This window comes from Amphiura filiformis, chromosome 18, assembly GCF_039555335.1.
Source record: "Amphiura filiformis chromosome 18, Afil_fr2py, whole genome shotgun sequence".
In the NCBI taxonomy this organism is placed as follows: domain Eukaryota; kingdom Metazoa; phylum Echinodermata; class Ophiuroidea; order Amphilepidida; family Amphiuridae; genus Amphiura; species Amphiura filiformis.
Window position 1 is genome coordinate 65,886,941 of NC_092645.1, and position 15,496 is coordinate 65,902,436.

The window sequence follows — 15,496 nt, forward strand, 5'->3', positions numbered from 1 at the left end:
ACAATTTGCCTCCGCATCTTCCGCTACAGAAAACGTCGGGAAGGAAGCACTGAACAATGCTAATCACTTGAGCGGGAAATCAGATAACGTCGAGAAGGAGAATAATGCACTAAAAAGCTAATCACTTGAATGTGCGGGAAATCAGAAAATGTCGAGAAGGAGAACAATGCACTGAGCAAAGCTAATCACTTGAGCGGGAAATCAGAAAAGGAGAAGGAGAACAATGCACTGAACTATGCTAATCACACAAGTTAAGTGGGAAATCAGAAAGCGTCGAAATGGAGAATAAAGTACTGCATGAACAAAGCTAATCACTTGAGTGGGAAATCAAGCCCAGACACCGAAAGTCGCTGTGGAGTACTGAAAACGTTGAACTATAACTTCATTTTAGTACCAATCTGTCTGATGTGATCAATTAAACATGATGCTAAGATAAGCCAATAATTATTGGTTCAAGCGTTATTGAGATTTACTTGTATCATATGTTTCAGAGTATAAGAAACATTTTCTTTTGATCATACCTTAAAATCTGTGTGGACATTTTATAGTATGATTGATTTAAGTTGACTTTCAAAGCAAATTAGTTTTAGTACCAAAAGTTATGATTTAATCAATCAAAAATGAAACATTATGTTGCCTTGGAAAGCCAATTTAAATTTATTCAAGCGCTATTGAATTTTAATTACTAGTATATCATGTTTCAGAGTAATTAAAATATTTTAAAGTTTCTTTTGATTATACCTCAAAATCTTTGTTTTACCTAATACGACGTACATATGGCTTATTTCATAATTTTTTGTACAGACATTAATGAATGCTGTTCGAGTACTGATAACTGTGACGGAAATGCTGCTTGCACCAATACGGTTGGTTCCTTCACATGTGCATGTAATGCCGGTTACAATGGAGATGGAGAAACATGTACAGGTTAGTCTAGTTTGTGCCATAACACAATTATATTTATTTCAAGTAAATGTCACCTATGCGAGAGTCAAACTACTGTTTGGAAATGGTGCATTCCTGTAAACATTTTCTTGTATGATTGGATTAACCCTAGAACTACAGAGCCAGATTTTGTAACACGGACTACGAAGGGGGGGGGGGGAGGGGGTTGGTTCAATTATAAACGTCATATTCCGTTATATTACTACTACTAATTGCTAGTATATCATGTTTCAGAGTACTTAAAATATTTTAACCTTTCTTTTGATTATACCTCAAAATCTGTGTTTTACCTTATACGACGTACGACTTATTTTTGTACAGACATTAATGAATGTAATTCGGGTATTGACAACTGTGACGCAAATGCTGCTTGCACTAATACCGTTGGTTCCTTCACATGTGCATGTAATGATGGTTACAATGGAGATGGAATAACATGCACAGGTTAGTCTATTTTGTGCCATAACACAATTCTATTTATTCCAAGTAAATGTCACATATACGCGAGTCAAACTACAGTTTGGAAATGGTGCATTCCTGTCAAAATTTTCTTGTATGATTGGATTAATCCTAGAACTACAGAGCCAGATTTGGTAACACGGACTACGAAGGTGGAGGGGGTTGGTTCAATTATAAACGTCATATTCCGTTATATTACTACTACTAATTACTAGTATATATCATGTTTCACAGTACTTAAAATATTTTAACTTTTCTTTTGACTATTACCTCAAAATCTGCGTTTTACCTAATACGACGTACATATAACTTTCATAATTTTTTTGTACAGACATTAATGAATGTAATTCGGGTACTGACAACTGTGACGCAAATGCTGCTTGCACTAATACCGTTGGTTCCTTCGCATGTGCATGTAATGCCGGTTACAGTGGAAATGGAATAACATGCACAGGTTAGTCAATTTTGTGCCATAACACAATTCTATTTATTCCAAGTAAATGTCACCTATACGCGAGTCAAACTACAGTTTGGAAATGGGGCATTCCTGTATTTCTAGTATAGTTGATTTAAGTTGATTTTCAAAGCAAATTTGTTTTATTACCGATAGTTGTGATATGATCAATCAAAATGATACATTATGTTGCCAGTTTAAATTATATCACGGTTCAGAGTACGTGAAATATTGTAACTTTTCTTTTGATCAAACCTCAAAGTATGTGTTTAATTAATACATATGACCTATTTTATACCTTTTTGTACAGATATTAATGAATGCTGTTCGAGTACTGATAACTGCGACGCAAATGCTGCTTGCACTAACACGGTTGGTTCCTTCACATGTGCATGTAATGCCGGTTACAGTGGAGATGGAGAAACATGCACAGGTTAGTCTATTCATTTTAAATAATTGTCACTTCTATGCGAGGCATAATGTTTGGAAATGGTGCGTTCCTTTGTAAATTGTTTACTCTGACTGCTTACACGTTTTTAAAACAAATTCGTTTCAATACCAATATTTGTGATGTGATCAATCAAACAAGATGCATTATTTTGCCAAGGATAAACAATTTAAATTTATTCAAGCGTTATTGATTTCTAATTGTGTTATGTTTTATATTCAAGAAACTTTTGATCATACCTCAAAATCCTCAAAATACAGATATTAATGAATGTGCTTTGAATAATGATTACTGTGACGGAAATGCTAATTGCACCAATACCGTTGGTTCCTTCACATGTACATGTGAAGTCGGTTACAGTGGAAATGGAGAAACATGCACAGGTTAGTCTATTTTTTGTCATATCACCATTCTATTCATTTTGAATAATTGTCACCTCTATACGAGCCATACTTTTTGGAAATGGCGCATTCCTATGTTAAAGTACTTACTGCTTATACGTTTTCAAAGCAAATTCGATTCAATACCAATATTTGTGATGTGATCAATCAAACAAGATGCATTATTTGCCAAGGATAAACAATTTAAATTTATTCAAGTGTTATTGAGTTATAATTATTGTGTTGTGTTTTTTATTCAAGAATCGTTTGATCATACCTCAAAATCCTCAAAATCCAGATATTGATGAATGCGCTTTGAATACTGATAACTGTGACGCAATTGCTATACTTGCACCAATACCGTTGGTTCCTTCACATGTGCCTGTAATGTATGTTGCAGTGCAGATGGAGAAACATGAACAGTTTAGTCTATTTTGTGCCATACCACCATTTTATTTATTTCAAATAATTGTCACTTATATACACAAGTCAAACTACTTTTTGGAAATTGTGCATTGCTGTCGAAACATTCTAGTATGATTGATTTAACCCTAACCGCCTAAGGGCTTTTTGGCGACAGGAAGGGAAAGAAGGAAAGAATAAGAGAGAAAAGAAAGAAAGAAGTTGTTTGCTCTGGGTGGGATTCGAACCCGAGAGCCCTCACATGCCAAGCACACGGTCGGCGACACCTTGCGATGGGTCTTGGGCTTCGCTGGCCAGCGAAACCGTGCCTATATATCACTTAGGGCGATTGCGTCATCACACCACGTGGGATGCACGCACGAACAGCGCATATATCAAGTAGTATTTTGTAGTATACAGGAGGGTTAGGGTTAAGTTGACTTTCAAAGCAAATTTGTTTTTGTACCAATAGTTGTGATTTGACCAATCTGAAATGATACATTATGTTGCCAAGATAAGCCAATTTAAATTTACTCAAGCGTTATTATGTTTTAATTATATCATGTTTCAGAGTACATGAAATATTCTAACTTTCTTTTTATCATACCTCAAAATATGTGTTTAATTAATACATATGACTTATTTTATACCTTTTTGTACAGATATTAATGAATGCTGTTCGAGTACTGATAACTGCGACGCAAATGGTGCTTGCACTAACACGGTTGGTTCCTTCACATGTGCATGTAATGCCGGTTACAGTGGAGATGGAGAAACATGTACAGGTTAGTCTATTTTGTGCCATATCACCATTCTATTCATTTTAAATAATTGTCACCTCTATGCGAGGCATAATTTTTTGGAAATGTCGCATTCCTATGTAAATTGTTAACCCTGACTGCTTATACATTTTCAAAACAAATTCGTTTCAATACCAATATTTGTAATGTGATCAATCAAACAAGATGCATTATGTTGCCAATGATAAACAATTTATTCAAGCGTTATTGAGTTCTAATTATGTTATGTTTTATATTCAAGAAACTTTTGATCAAACCTCAAAACCCTTAAAATACAGATATTAATGAATGTGCTTTGAATACTGATAACTGTGACGCAAATGCTACTTGCACCAATACCGTTGGTTCCTTCACATGTGCATGTGATGCCGGTTACAGAGGAGATGGAGTAACATGCACAGTTTAGTCTATTTTGTGTCATATCATCCTTCTATTCATTATAAATCATTGTCACCTCTATGCGAGCCATACCTTTTGTAATGGTGCATTCCTATATAAATTGATTACTATGACTGCTTATAAATTAATTTTCAAAACAAATTCGTTTCAGTACCAATATTAGCGATGTGATCAATCGAACAAGATGCATTATGTTGCCAAGGAAAGCAATTTTAATCTATTCAAGTGTTATTGAGTTCTAATTGTATCATGTTTTATTGTACAAGAATCATTTAAACTTATCTTTTTATCATACCTCAAAATCCTCAAAATACAGACATTGATGAATGTGCTTTGAGTACTGATAAATGTGACGTAAATGCTACTTGTACCAATACCGTTGGTTCCTTCACATGTGCATGTAATGCCGGTTACAGTGGAGATGGAGTAACTTGCATAGGTTGGTTTATATTTTGCGGTATCGTCATTTTATATATATATATTTATTGCGAATAACTGTCACCAATACGCAAGTCACATTACTTTTTGGAGATGTTTCATTCCTATCGAAAGTTTCTACCATGATTGCTATAAGTTTTCAAATCAAATTATGTGGTGAATCGAAAATGATTAATTATGTTATCATACAAAGACAATTTATTCAAGTGTTATTTTGCCTGGTACCATAGCAACCATTCTATTTATTTCCAATAATTGTTAAACTAATTTTTGGAAATATGTGCATTCCTATCAAAAGTTTCTACTTTGATTGCTTTTAAAGTTTTCAAAACAAATTCGTTTCAATGATACATTATGTTTAGAAAGCTAAGCCAATTTATTCAAGCGTTATTGTGTAGAACTGAATAACAGCTCTAATTGTTTCATTATTATACGAACCATTTTAATTTTCTTTTGACCATAACTCAAATTCCTCAAAATACAGATGCTGATGAATGTGCTTTGAATACTGATAACTGTGACTCAAATGGTGCTTGCACCAATACCGTTGGTTCCTTCACATGTGCATGTAATGCCGGTTACAATGGGGATGGCGTAACATGCACAGGTTAGTATATTAGATAAATAAAAAATACATACATAATGTCGGCAACCAAACCCAATTTATTCATTTATTCAAGCGTTAATGAGTTCTGCCTGTTTTATATTAGTAATATGCACAAGTTAGTCTATTTTGTGCCATATCACCATTCTATTTTTAGTAAGTGTCACATCTACGTTAGTCATAGTACTTTTTGAAAAAGGTGCACTCCTATACAAATTGTCTACTATGATTGCTTTTAAATTTCTAAAAAAATTCGTTTCAGTACCAATATAATTATGTGATGTGATCAATCAAACAACATGAATCATGCTACTAAGCAAACCCAATTTAAATCTATTCAGGTGTTATTGAGTTCTAAGTGTATCATTTTTATACCACAAGAACCATTTTAACTTTTCTTTTGATCATACCTCAAAATATTCAAAATACAGATGCGGATGAATGTTCTTTGACTACTGATAACTGTGACGCAAATGCTGGTTGCACCAATACCGTTGGTTCCTTCACATGTGCATGTAATGCCGGTTACAGAGGAGATGGAGTAACTTGCACAGGTTGGTTTATTTTTTTTACGATATCATCATTTGATATATTTACTAGGGCACCTGTAGCTGTGGGAGCACCGGCAGCAGGATATAGATACTTGATGCTTGGCAGGTTTACCCGGGGGCACGTTTAACGAGTTTGATATAGAAAAGAAAGGGGGTATACTCATAATGCAACATGTATGTATATGTCTATAGTGAACGTGAACAAGACGATTCAAAATTTGCACACTACATCTCGTCGAGATGTTTCGTAGCGTGTGATGGAATGAGATAAATAACTTGACGCATGTCCGGAATCATGGATGCTGGTTTATCGGGAAAAGTGCTTGCAATTGTGTTGTTACATGGTAATATTGGTAAACGGTGCGTGGTATTAGCTATTATGTTTTGGCTGTATGAAATGATAGCAGTTGACGCTGTTGTGAGCCCAGAAGAGTACTTCCATATTCCAGAAGGTACCATGTACCAGTCAATAGCTGTCAATGTGCCATGTTTTATAGTACAAGAAACACTTTCACTTTTCTTTGGATCATATACTCCTACTCCTCAATATACAGACATGGACGAATGTGCTTTGAGTACTGATAACTGTGACGTAAATGCTGCTTGCACCAATACCGTTGGTTCCTTCATATGCGCATGTAATGCCGGTTACAGTGGAGATGGAGTGACATGCAATCCAGTTTAGTTTATTTTGTAAAGAAATAATACCAGACTCATCTCAAGTTCAAGGTCACATCAAATCATTCCCAAGTCACATGGTTTCCTTAACCATGTGACTTGAAGATAATTTGAAGTGACCTCCACTTGAGATGGGGTATTCATTCCCAACTATTATGTGAAATGAGACACATGTAGCAGCCGACAAGTGCATCGTTTTGATATGGAATTATTGGTAAACGTTGCGTGGTATTAGCTATTATGTTTTGGCTGTATGAAATTATAGCAGTTGACGCTGTTGTGAGCCCAGAAGAGTATTTCCATATATCAGAAGGTGCCATGTACCTGTCAATAGCTGTCGATAGAATCCCACTGAGCCCCTATTAATTTCCTGTTACCCAGTGAATCCCTATTTTGTTTTGTTTTCAAATGAGCTACCTAGTGACGCTTATAATTTTTTTCCCATGTCTACTTCAACATGTTCAACATCAATTTACATAGCTTCAACTTTACCCAGCGACCTTTGCAGTCTGCAAAGATGGATCTATATTTCGGCCGCTTATGAGTCTCTTTTATGCAATTTTGTATTAATTATCCTAGGTGCTTTCAGTAGCGTAGTCAGTACGGGGTAGGGTGGGGGTGGGGGTGGGTGGGCAGAGTGCCCCTGATAAAAAACGAAAGAGAAAAGTGTCCCTAAGACAAAAAATGAAAGAAAATCGGGAAGGCAAAGGAAAAGAAAAGGGACAAGGAGCCCGTTTTCCACCAAAATTCATCCCGATCATGGGCCAAAATAGTATAAAATGCAAATATTGTACTCATAATTTGACAATTGTTTGTAGTGGAGGTGATTTTTAAATGAAAAAAAAAAGACATTGACCCCTGAACAAGACGTTTCAAAAGTTACTTATATTATCAATCTTTTCTATTGAATGTTTTAAGGCTGTTTTTAACCAACCCGACCTTCAGGGATGAAGGTTGGATAGATCATTTCCAATTTGGTCCATGCATCTGATATGACGAACCATCTTTCATGAAGGTGCTAAATCTTGGATCAAGTGTTTCTAGATTAAAATTGTCCAAATTTGGCAGTTTGGTCCCGGGGTTGGACTTGACTTAATATTGTCTTTCACTCCAGGTCCGTTAGAATATTCATCCAAGTTTTTCTTTTACAAAATGTTTCTATTTCAATATTCTGGTTTGCATCGATTATCTGGGAATGGAAAATGGTGACAATGTTGAGAATATGCAAGCATCATCAGATATCTCTAGCCTTTGTCTCAATATAGGATTACTTCTTGTAATTTGGTAGTATCCGTGGCAAACTTGTAGTTTGTTGCAGACGTAAGGGTTTCGGTTTTGTTTTTGTGTGCCTATTTTAGTTGCCCTTGGTGCCAAATTCCTTGTCCTATGTTCGGATAGAGCTAAGTGGAGTCATGTCCAAGTGCCTGAGATCTATCATTCCGCAATAATTATTGAAAACTAATAGTGTAATATCAAAACTGAATATTTCCTTGTCAAATTTAAATTCATTCGAAATGTACAGGTTCCACGCCACCAAATAGAGTTCCTATTCATTTATGTGTTAAAAGGTATGGAGGAATTGGTCGTTTTCTCATTGTTAAACCTCCTGGTTCATTCAAAACACCATTTTACCTAATGTTTATGATATCTTCCACCATATAACCAACAAATATTGGGTAGGTAAGCGGCTTGATTTTTCGCAGTGACGCGTCGAAAACTATGTACATCCTGTCAATCTTACAGCACACTGATTCTATGTAGTGACGTCATCTGGCGAAGAAGAACAAAAACGTGCCTCAAATTTCAGAATTGTGACAGATGTAATCTGTTTATACTTAGATAATAAGAAAACCATCCACAAAGTACAGCTATCACAAAAAAATAGGCACATCGGCCTTCTTTTCTAACTTTTTTTCCATTAAATCAACCCTGGTGTGGTTCTCACAATAAAAACACTGATTTTTTTACCAGCCATATACCTTGGTGGTGTGATTTGGTGGTGAGGAGTGGACTCTACAATAATTTGAATATAATGGAAATGTTAATATGATAGGGAAATATTGTTGGAATTGAGTAAATTGACATCTTGGTTTCATTATTGAATTTGGTTAATGTTATGACAGACGCTGTGTCTTTTCAATCTGGAGTTTCCTCGGTAGATTCCATCAATTTTATCAGTTGGTCCCCGGGTTGGACCTTTTACTTAATTGTATTTCACTCAAGGTCTATTAGAATATTCACCCAAATTAGTTTATTCTTGTACAAAATGTTCCTATTTAAATATTACAGTTTGCATCGATTACCTGGGAATGACAAATAACACCATACCTGATGAGAATATTATAGCATCATCAGAGTTAAACAATCCCGCCTACGTAGCCTCAAAGGGAAGGCTGAATGGTCCCAGTGTTTGGGTAGCGGCTTACGGCCAGACAGGACCAATTTGGATACAAGCTGATATAGGTAATCACACTGCACAATGCAGAATTGTTGGCATTTTATAACCAAATTTATTTTAAGCATCATATCCATAGACTACCTATAAAAAATGAAAAACCAAAATAAGAATATGTAAAAAAAATGTTTCAAATCATGAGGCCTACTAATCATGAAACAACTGTCTCAAACGTGAAACGATAATTTTAGGAATATCGAGGACGCGCTAGGGCCCGGCCCTTTGCTCCCTAAGTGCATGTACTTAACCAAACTAACCTTGCTCAAAACGTATGATGCTACCCGTTTGCCCCCAAATAAAATACACATTTTACCGTATAAGACTTCACTCAAAACTTACAAAAATGTTCAAAAGTGTTCAAAGGCAAATCACTTGTTATAAGGATTAAGAAACATATAGTTTAACCTATATAGCTGGTCATAAGCAAGATCAGACCTACCAAATGTGTAACAACCAGAAGTAAGAAGAAATAGCACACACTGCTTGTGTGTACGTAAGCACAAAAGAAATTGTCAAATTCTTTTGTATATGCCTATTGTGATTGTGCAAGCGTGACCTTGTATGCAGATACATTAAGATGCACACACTGCAATTTCAGCTTTTCCACTTATATCTATATGAAGAAATCTATGTTTTCGCTAACATGAAACCCTAGAATTGATATTTAAGCTTAAATGTCATTTAAAAAAATCACAATGGCAGCATTTAACCAAAGAAATATATAATGAAATATAATGTAGGCCTACAATACTACATGTTAACCATGTTGACTATAGAAATCAAAGGGCATTACATGCTTGTCTATTGGTCCATTGTTAAATATCTCTGAACAAGCATCTTTAAAATGGATTGATCTTTGTAAAAATGGTGTCAAATATTATTGAAAAGAGCTATCTACTTTGTTTTTTCAGTACTTACTACCAATCACATGTTCATTAGTATGTAATAGTTTGAAGAACAACATTAGAAAAATACTGCTACTACAGGGGTTAATTTAAGCAGAACCCAAGCTTGTAATCACTGTTAAAGTCAATCTTACATGGAATTAGTATTCAAGGTTTATTACAACAATGCATATGGCAGCCAAAAGGCTGAATTACATACATGCTACAAAGAAATTGGCAACAACAAAACACTAAATATATCTTACAACAGCATGAAATCCAAAACGAAATCACATACAAACTATATAAAACTGCAAACAAGCTAGCAAGAAATTATTGACCTGCTCCTGAAGCATCCTTGTTCCACAGCTGAACCATGTATGGGATGGGACTACGCGCGTATCTTTGAGTGCGCACCTTGGGTAAAGACAGGTGGTTAGCGTTTCGCAGGTTCCTACCAGTCTCCTTCCTGTAACCTGGAAGCCAGATACGGAAGTCAGGATGCTCCAGGAGTTTGTTGGCAAACTTAAGACAGATTTGATCGCGACGTGATCTCAGCTCAGTCAATTTGCAACGTTCTAGAGCATCTTGATAAGATGTGTATTTGAAGCCCAGCATGATTTTGCATGCCCGTTTTGGACGCGCTCCAGGGCGTAATGCTGCTGCTCGGTCAAACCTGGATGCCACGCTGGAACAGCGTACTCAACAAGCGGTCTTATAAAGCCTATGTAGATGGTTTTAAGGTCATCCAGATCTAGACCGAACCGCTTCAGCGTGGTGAGCATGAACAAACGCCCTGTAGCTCTTTTGATGACATCTGTAGTGTGCACATCCCATTTAAGATCCTGAGTTATCTTCACACCCAAAATTTTGACACAATCAGTAGATTGCAATTCGACACCAGCAAGTGTCAGTGGTTGATGATCTGATTGAGTATGACAAAAATTAATATCCATGAACATGCATTTTTGGGGGTTTAATGTCATCTTATTGATGTTAGCCCATTGATCAAATAGATTCAAATTATCCTGGATACTAGATCTTTGATTGACAAAGGTGTTCTCAACAATAGTGAGATCATCAACGTATTTAAGCACCAGTTTGTTCTCATCTGTAGTTTGAGCAGCGTCATTAACCTGACAAACAAATGTGGCAGGGCCTGTAAGTGTGCCCTGGGGTACACCACCTGTAAGATTGAGCCATGCCGAAAGGCAGTCTTGATATCTAACACACTGAGACCTCTCTGAGAGAAAATTACAAATCCAGGGGATTATGCAAGATCTGGCTCCCATTTGAATTAATTTTGGAATAGCAATGTTGTGATCCACGCGATCAAACGCCTTACTAAAATCTGTTATTGTAACTCTGGACATGCTTTTAGTATTTTCAGCGTGAGACAAAATATTATCTACAAGTCTAACAAGATAATGAGAGGTGGAATATTTCTTTCTGTTTCCAAATTGATTACCCAATAATGTATGATTCCGCCACTTTGGCAAAATGGTCTGTCAAAGAGACAGGACGGAGTTGGTTCCAAACAGGAGGGCTAGACTTAGGGATTGGGACAACAATAGCTTGTTTCCACTGGGGTGGTACAATTCCCTCATTAAAAGATGTGTTCAATATACAACAGAGAGGATCACTGATCTCATAAGCAAACTCGCGAATAATAGTGGCTGAAACTCCATCAGGACCTCCAGCTTTGTTCTTTTTGATCTTTTTGAGTTTTTCACATACCTCCCAGGGATATATTTCAGGAATGATCATGGAAATCATCTCCTGAGCTCCTGGTGCATTTTTTGTCATCCTAAAGATGTTTATTTTGAACTATATCATTTGTTCATTTCATACGATAGAGTTTTGGCCGAATTTTTTACACTTTTCACATCCAGGGGTGAGTTTAACAAACTTTCACTCACTTTCTTAGGAAACCATTACATAACATTACTCAATATCAAAAACTTCATTCACAAAAAATAGATCCTTACACAACTTAATCTTTGCCTCGGGGATATTGCTGCGAATCTGAGCTTTTATATGATACCCTATTTGTTAGGAATTATATTCAAATTCTATTAGAAAATTAAAAATAAGTGAGGCTACATGAGCTCGGTTGTTACGCATTACAGGCCAATATGAGTGCCTCGTTAAGAAATTAAGTGTTAAATAAGCAGTTAATTAAGAATTTTTGTTTTGTTTTTTTTGGCTGAAATATATACCTTAATATCTTATTCATAAAAAGAAACAATTAGAATGATGTTAATAATAGTTTAGACTGAATTCTACCAATTAAAAGATCAGTGGTGGGTACACAATGCAATTGGTAGGTCTAATCTTGCTTATGACCACCTGCGATGTGCTATTCTTGAGAGTTACAAGCAAAAATAATAGGAAACCATAGACCAATAGCTAATAAAATGTCTTTTATTGTTAGGTTACCAGACCTATGTATCAGGTGTTATAACACAGGGTGATGGTCAACCTAATTACCCTGACTATGTGACATCATTCTCAGTGTCAACATTCCGGACTACTGGTGCCAACGAGATGTTTGTTGAAGATCAAAATGGAATCGCGATTGTAAGTAAACATTGTCTATATGCTTATGTACATGCAGAACAACCAATCGTTGTGAAGTAAAGACTGCACAAAAAGTAACGCAGCTGTTATAAATACGCCTATAGCGTAAGAACTAATAATTGTGTTAACAATATGTCAACATAGCAATAAGGGTGGTTTATTTACGCGCATTTTGATACCAAATTTGTCCAATTTTGTTCAATATTAACAACACAGCAGTGTTTTTAAAGAAACATACCCGAATTTAATAGTTGCAGCTATTTGCAGCTATTTGTAGTGACAGCGAGAAGATAGTGGAGGGTTTTACGTGCCACAATGCTAATAACCATTGATCGCTGCAACTTTTAAATTCGGGTATTTTTCTTTTAAAAGACTACTGTGTTGTTAATATTGAACAACATTTGACAAATGGGGTATCAAAATGCGCGTAAATAAATCCTCATTCTCTCTATGTAGAAACATTGTGGAAACAATAATAGTTCTGACGCTATAGGCGTATTTATAACAGCTGCGTTACTTTTTGTGCAGACTTTATTTTTGTTACTGACTCATAACATTCTCTCTCCTACAGATATTTCCGGGCAACGTTGACTCTACCGCCGAGTTGACCACAACATTTTCTGAACCAGTATATGCCAGGATTGTACGCATCAACTGTCTAACCAAAAATAATAGATTTTACGTATTGAGATTCGAAATATTAGGATGCAAACAAGGCTAGATATGTGACTCAAAGCGACAGAAAGAGGCGGATTTCTACAAATGTAAATGAAAATGCGGTAGATGACAACATATTCGTGGTGGGTATGAGATCATGGACCTATTTTGGCGAGGAGACAAATCATGACATCTCCTCTTTCATTTTCTTTTTGGTTTTCAAAAATGGCGGATGCCTTAGTTAAATTTGTGAAGTGTATCAATTCCAAACATACTACTACTACTACTACTACTACTACTACTACTACTACTACTACTACTACTACTACTACTACTACTACTACTACTACTACTACAACAACTACTACTATGTGTACACTGCAGGAAATTTGATAAAATATACCAGCAGACTGGATGGCAGTAGACATCGTTAATGCAAAATCACAGCTATCGTTAAAATAAGGTTAGGTATAGACGGTAACATTACTGGTAGACCACGTAAGGCAGAATAATAGCTACCGTTAAAATAAGATTAGGTATAGACGGTAACATTACTGGTAGACCACGTAAGGCAGAATAATAGCTACCGTTAAAATAAGATTAGGTATAGACGGTAACATTACTGGTAGACCACGTAAGGCAAAATAATAGCTACCGTTATTATTATCAGCTCTAGTTTAACCTTTAGTTGGAATTATCCTAAATGCCGATACGAAAATATAGCTTCTAGAGAATAAATTCAGCAGGAAAACAAAGTTTCCTTAAATTTCTAATATGATCCGTTTGTTCTGTGGTGTTTTTTATATTTATTATGTAACTAGGCTTTTGAGCAATATGAGAAAAAGGATTGTCCCTTTACTTTTGAAGAATTTTTAAAGTTGTAGGCCTAATAGACTATTAAACGCGGCACGGTCAAATGTATAATTCCTGCGCCTCTCGGAAGTTACTGCACAACGTAATTCAACCCACAAAATCAGACTTGAATAAAAGAATCTAGGCTAACATTCTACATTTCCTTGTATTTATTTACCTTAAGGTGGCACGCAGGATCACTCAAAGTGGGAAATTTTGGACATTGTTTTGTATTGTATCTTTAAAGATAGCAGATTTCTGCAAAAATGAGCACTTTTTAAAAAAAAAAAAAAAATTGGTTTTCCATGCCATTTTTTTCGGTCCGCCATAACAACTTACTCTAAATATCAAAATTTAAAAAAATGGCATATCTGTGTTCTAAACACACAAATCTAGAAAGTGTTTTCAGAAATTTTTGAATTTTTTCTTCGTTTTGAAAATATACCTTAAATTATCTCAAATTTTGGTCAAAATTGAAAAAAAAGTCAAATTTTGATCTTTTTTGACCCATATTTTTTAAACGAAGAAAAAATTCAAAAACTTAAGAAAACCATTTCCTAGATGCGTGTCTTTAGAACACAAATATGCAATTTTCATCCATTTTGATATTTTGGGTAAGTTAATATGGCGGACCGAAAAAAAATGGCATGGAGCATAAATTTTGGCACTTTTCTTAAAAGCTCATTTTTGCAGAAATCTGCTGTGCTAGGTGTATTCCTTGTGTCATTTCCTTTCTGAAAATGTATACTTTTATGTACCTATCATCATTACTTTTAAAGATACAATACAAAATAATGTTTAAAATTTCCGACTATGAGTGATCCTGTGTGCCCCTTAAATAGGTAAAACTTTGTATAATTATATTCAGAAAATAAAACCTGGAGCTGCAGCTGTGCCTAAGTCCACATTATTTTGATCATTTTGGATATAAGCATTTATAGTTTTCAAAATACTGTAACAAAAAATGGAGCAAGGTATCAAAAATTGAGAATTTGGTATGGACCTTGGACATATCTTTAGCAATGTTTTGGCACAAGAAGTTTGTTCTTGGTGATTATTGATAATATGATTGATTTTGCACATTTGCAGCTCGGATCAATAATAATACAAAAATTTAAAAAAAAGTTTTGCATTATATTTTTTGACCCCTAGCAACATCAAACCTTCTAATAACTCAAATTTGCCAATAATGTAGGCCTACGTCTAGTACAAAACACCATGAAACCACCCAACCATGGTTTGGTAGTGGTAAAATAATACTCGAGCACACGTAAAACACTATTTTATTTGAACAAACCAATATTTTTTTAAAAATGTAACGCACAAATAGATTTTTTAAGTATGGTTTGTCCACAACCCCACGCGCTAAACAAATATCCTTATTATTATTACCATTTACTTGAAAAGGGCAAAGTTCAATGTATTAATTCTAATCCAATGTTTTTATCCGAAATCTTAATAGAAAGCTATCAGTCTGTGACAAATGCAAGATAGATAGCTATAGATGCTT

At 35.3% G+C, this 15,496-nt stretch overlaps 2 protein-coding genes across 2 annotated transcripts in view; both read left to right on the forward strand.

Moving 5' to 3' along the window:
• The window catches only part of LOC140139326 (uncharacterized), a 244,697-nt gene that overhangs the window by 113,371 nt on the left and 115,830 nt on the right, over positions 1-15,496 (forward strand). The gene's annotated exons all lie outside the window — the stretch shown is intronic.
• On the forward strand, positions 130-13,326 carry LOC140139653 (uncharacterized). Its single transcript, XM_072161356.1, has 13 exons — positions 130-250; positions 805-927; positions 1,267-1,389; positions 1,736-1,858; positions 2,169-2,291; positions 2,567-2,689; positions 3,751-3,873; positions 4,604-4,726; positions 5,210-5,332; positions 5,761-5,883; positions 8,848-9,021; positions 12,332-12,477; positions 13,049-13,326. The coding sequence occupies exons 1-13, from the start codon at positions 130-132 to the stop codon at positions 13,196-13,198; spliced, it is 1,698 nt and encodes a 565-aa protein (XP_072017457.1). The 3' UTR covers positions 13,199-13,326.

Excerpts from the sequence above, each read along its gene's own strand:
- LOC140139653 (XM_072161356.1), top strand. The coding sequence starts at position 130 with ATGTGCGGGAAATCAGAAAATGTCGAGAAGGAGAACAATGCACTGAGC. Across the intron at positions 1,390-1,735 it reads AGATGGAATAACATGCACAG|ACATTAATGAATGTAATTCG; the intron begins GTTAGTCTATTT and ends TTTTTTGTACAG. Across the intron at positions 9,022-12,331 it reads TTGGATACAAGCTGATATAG|GTTACCAGACCTATGTATCA; the intron begins GTAATCACACTG and ends TTTTATTGTTAG.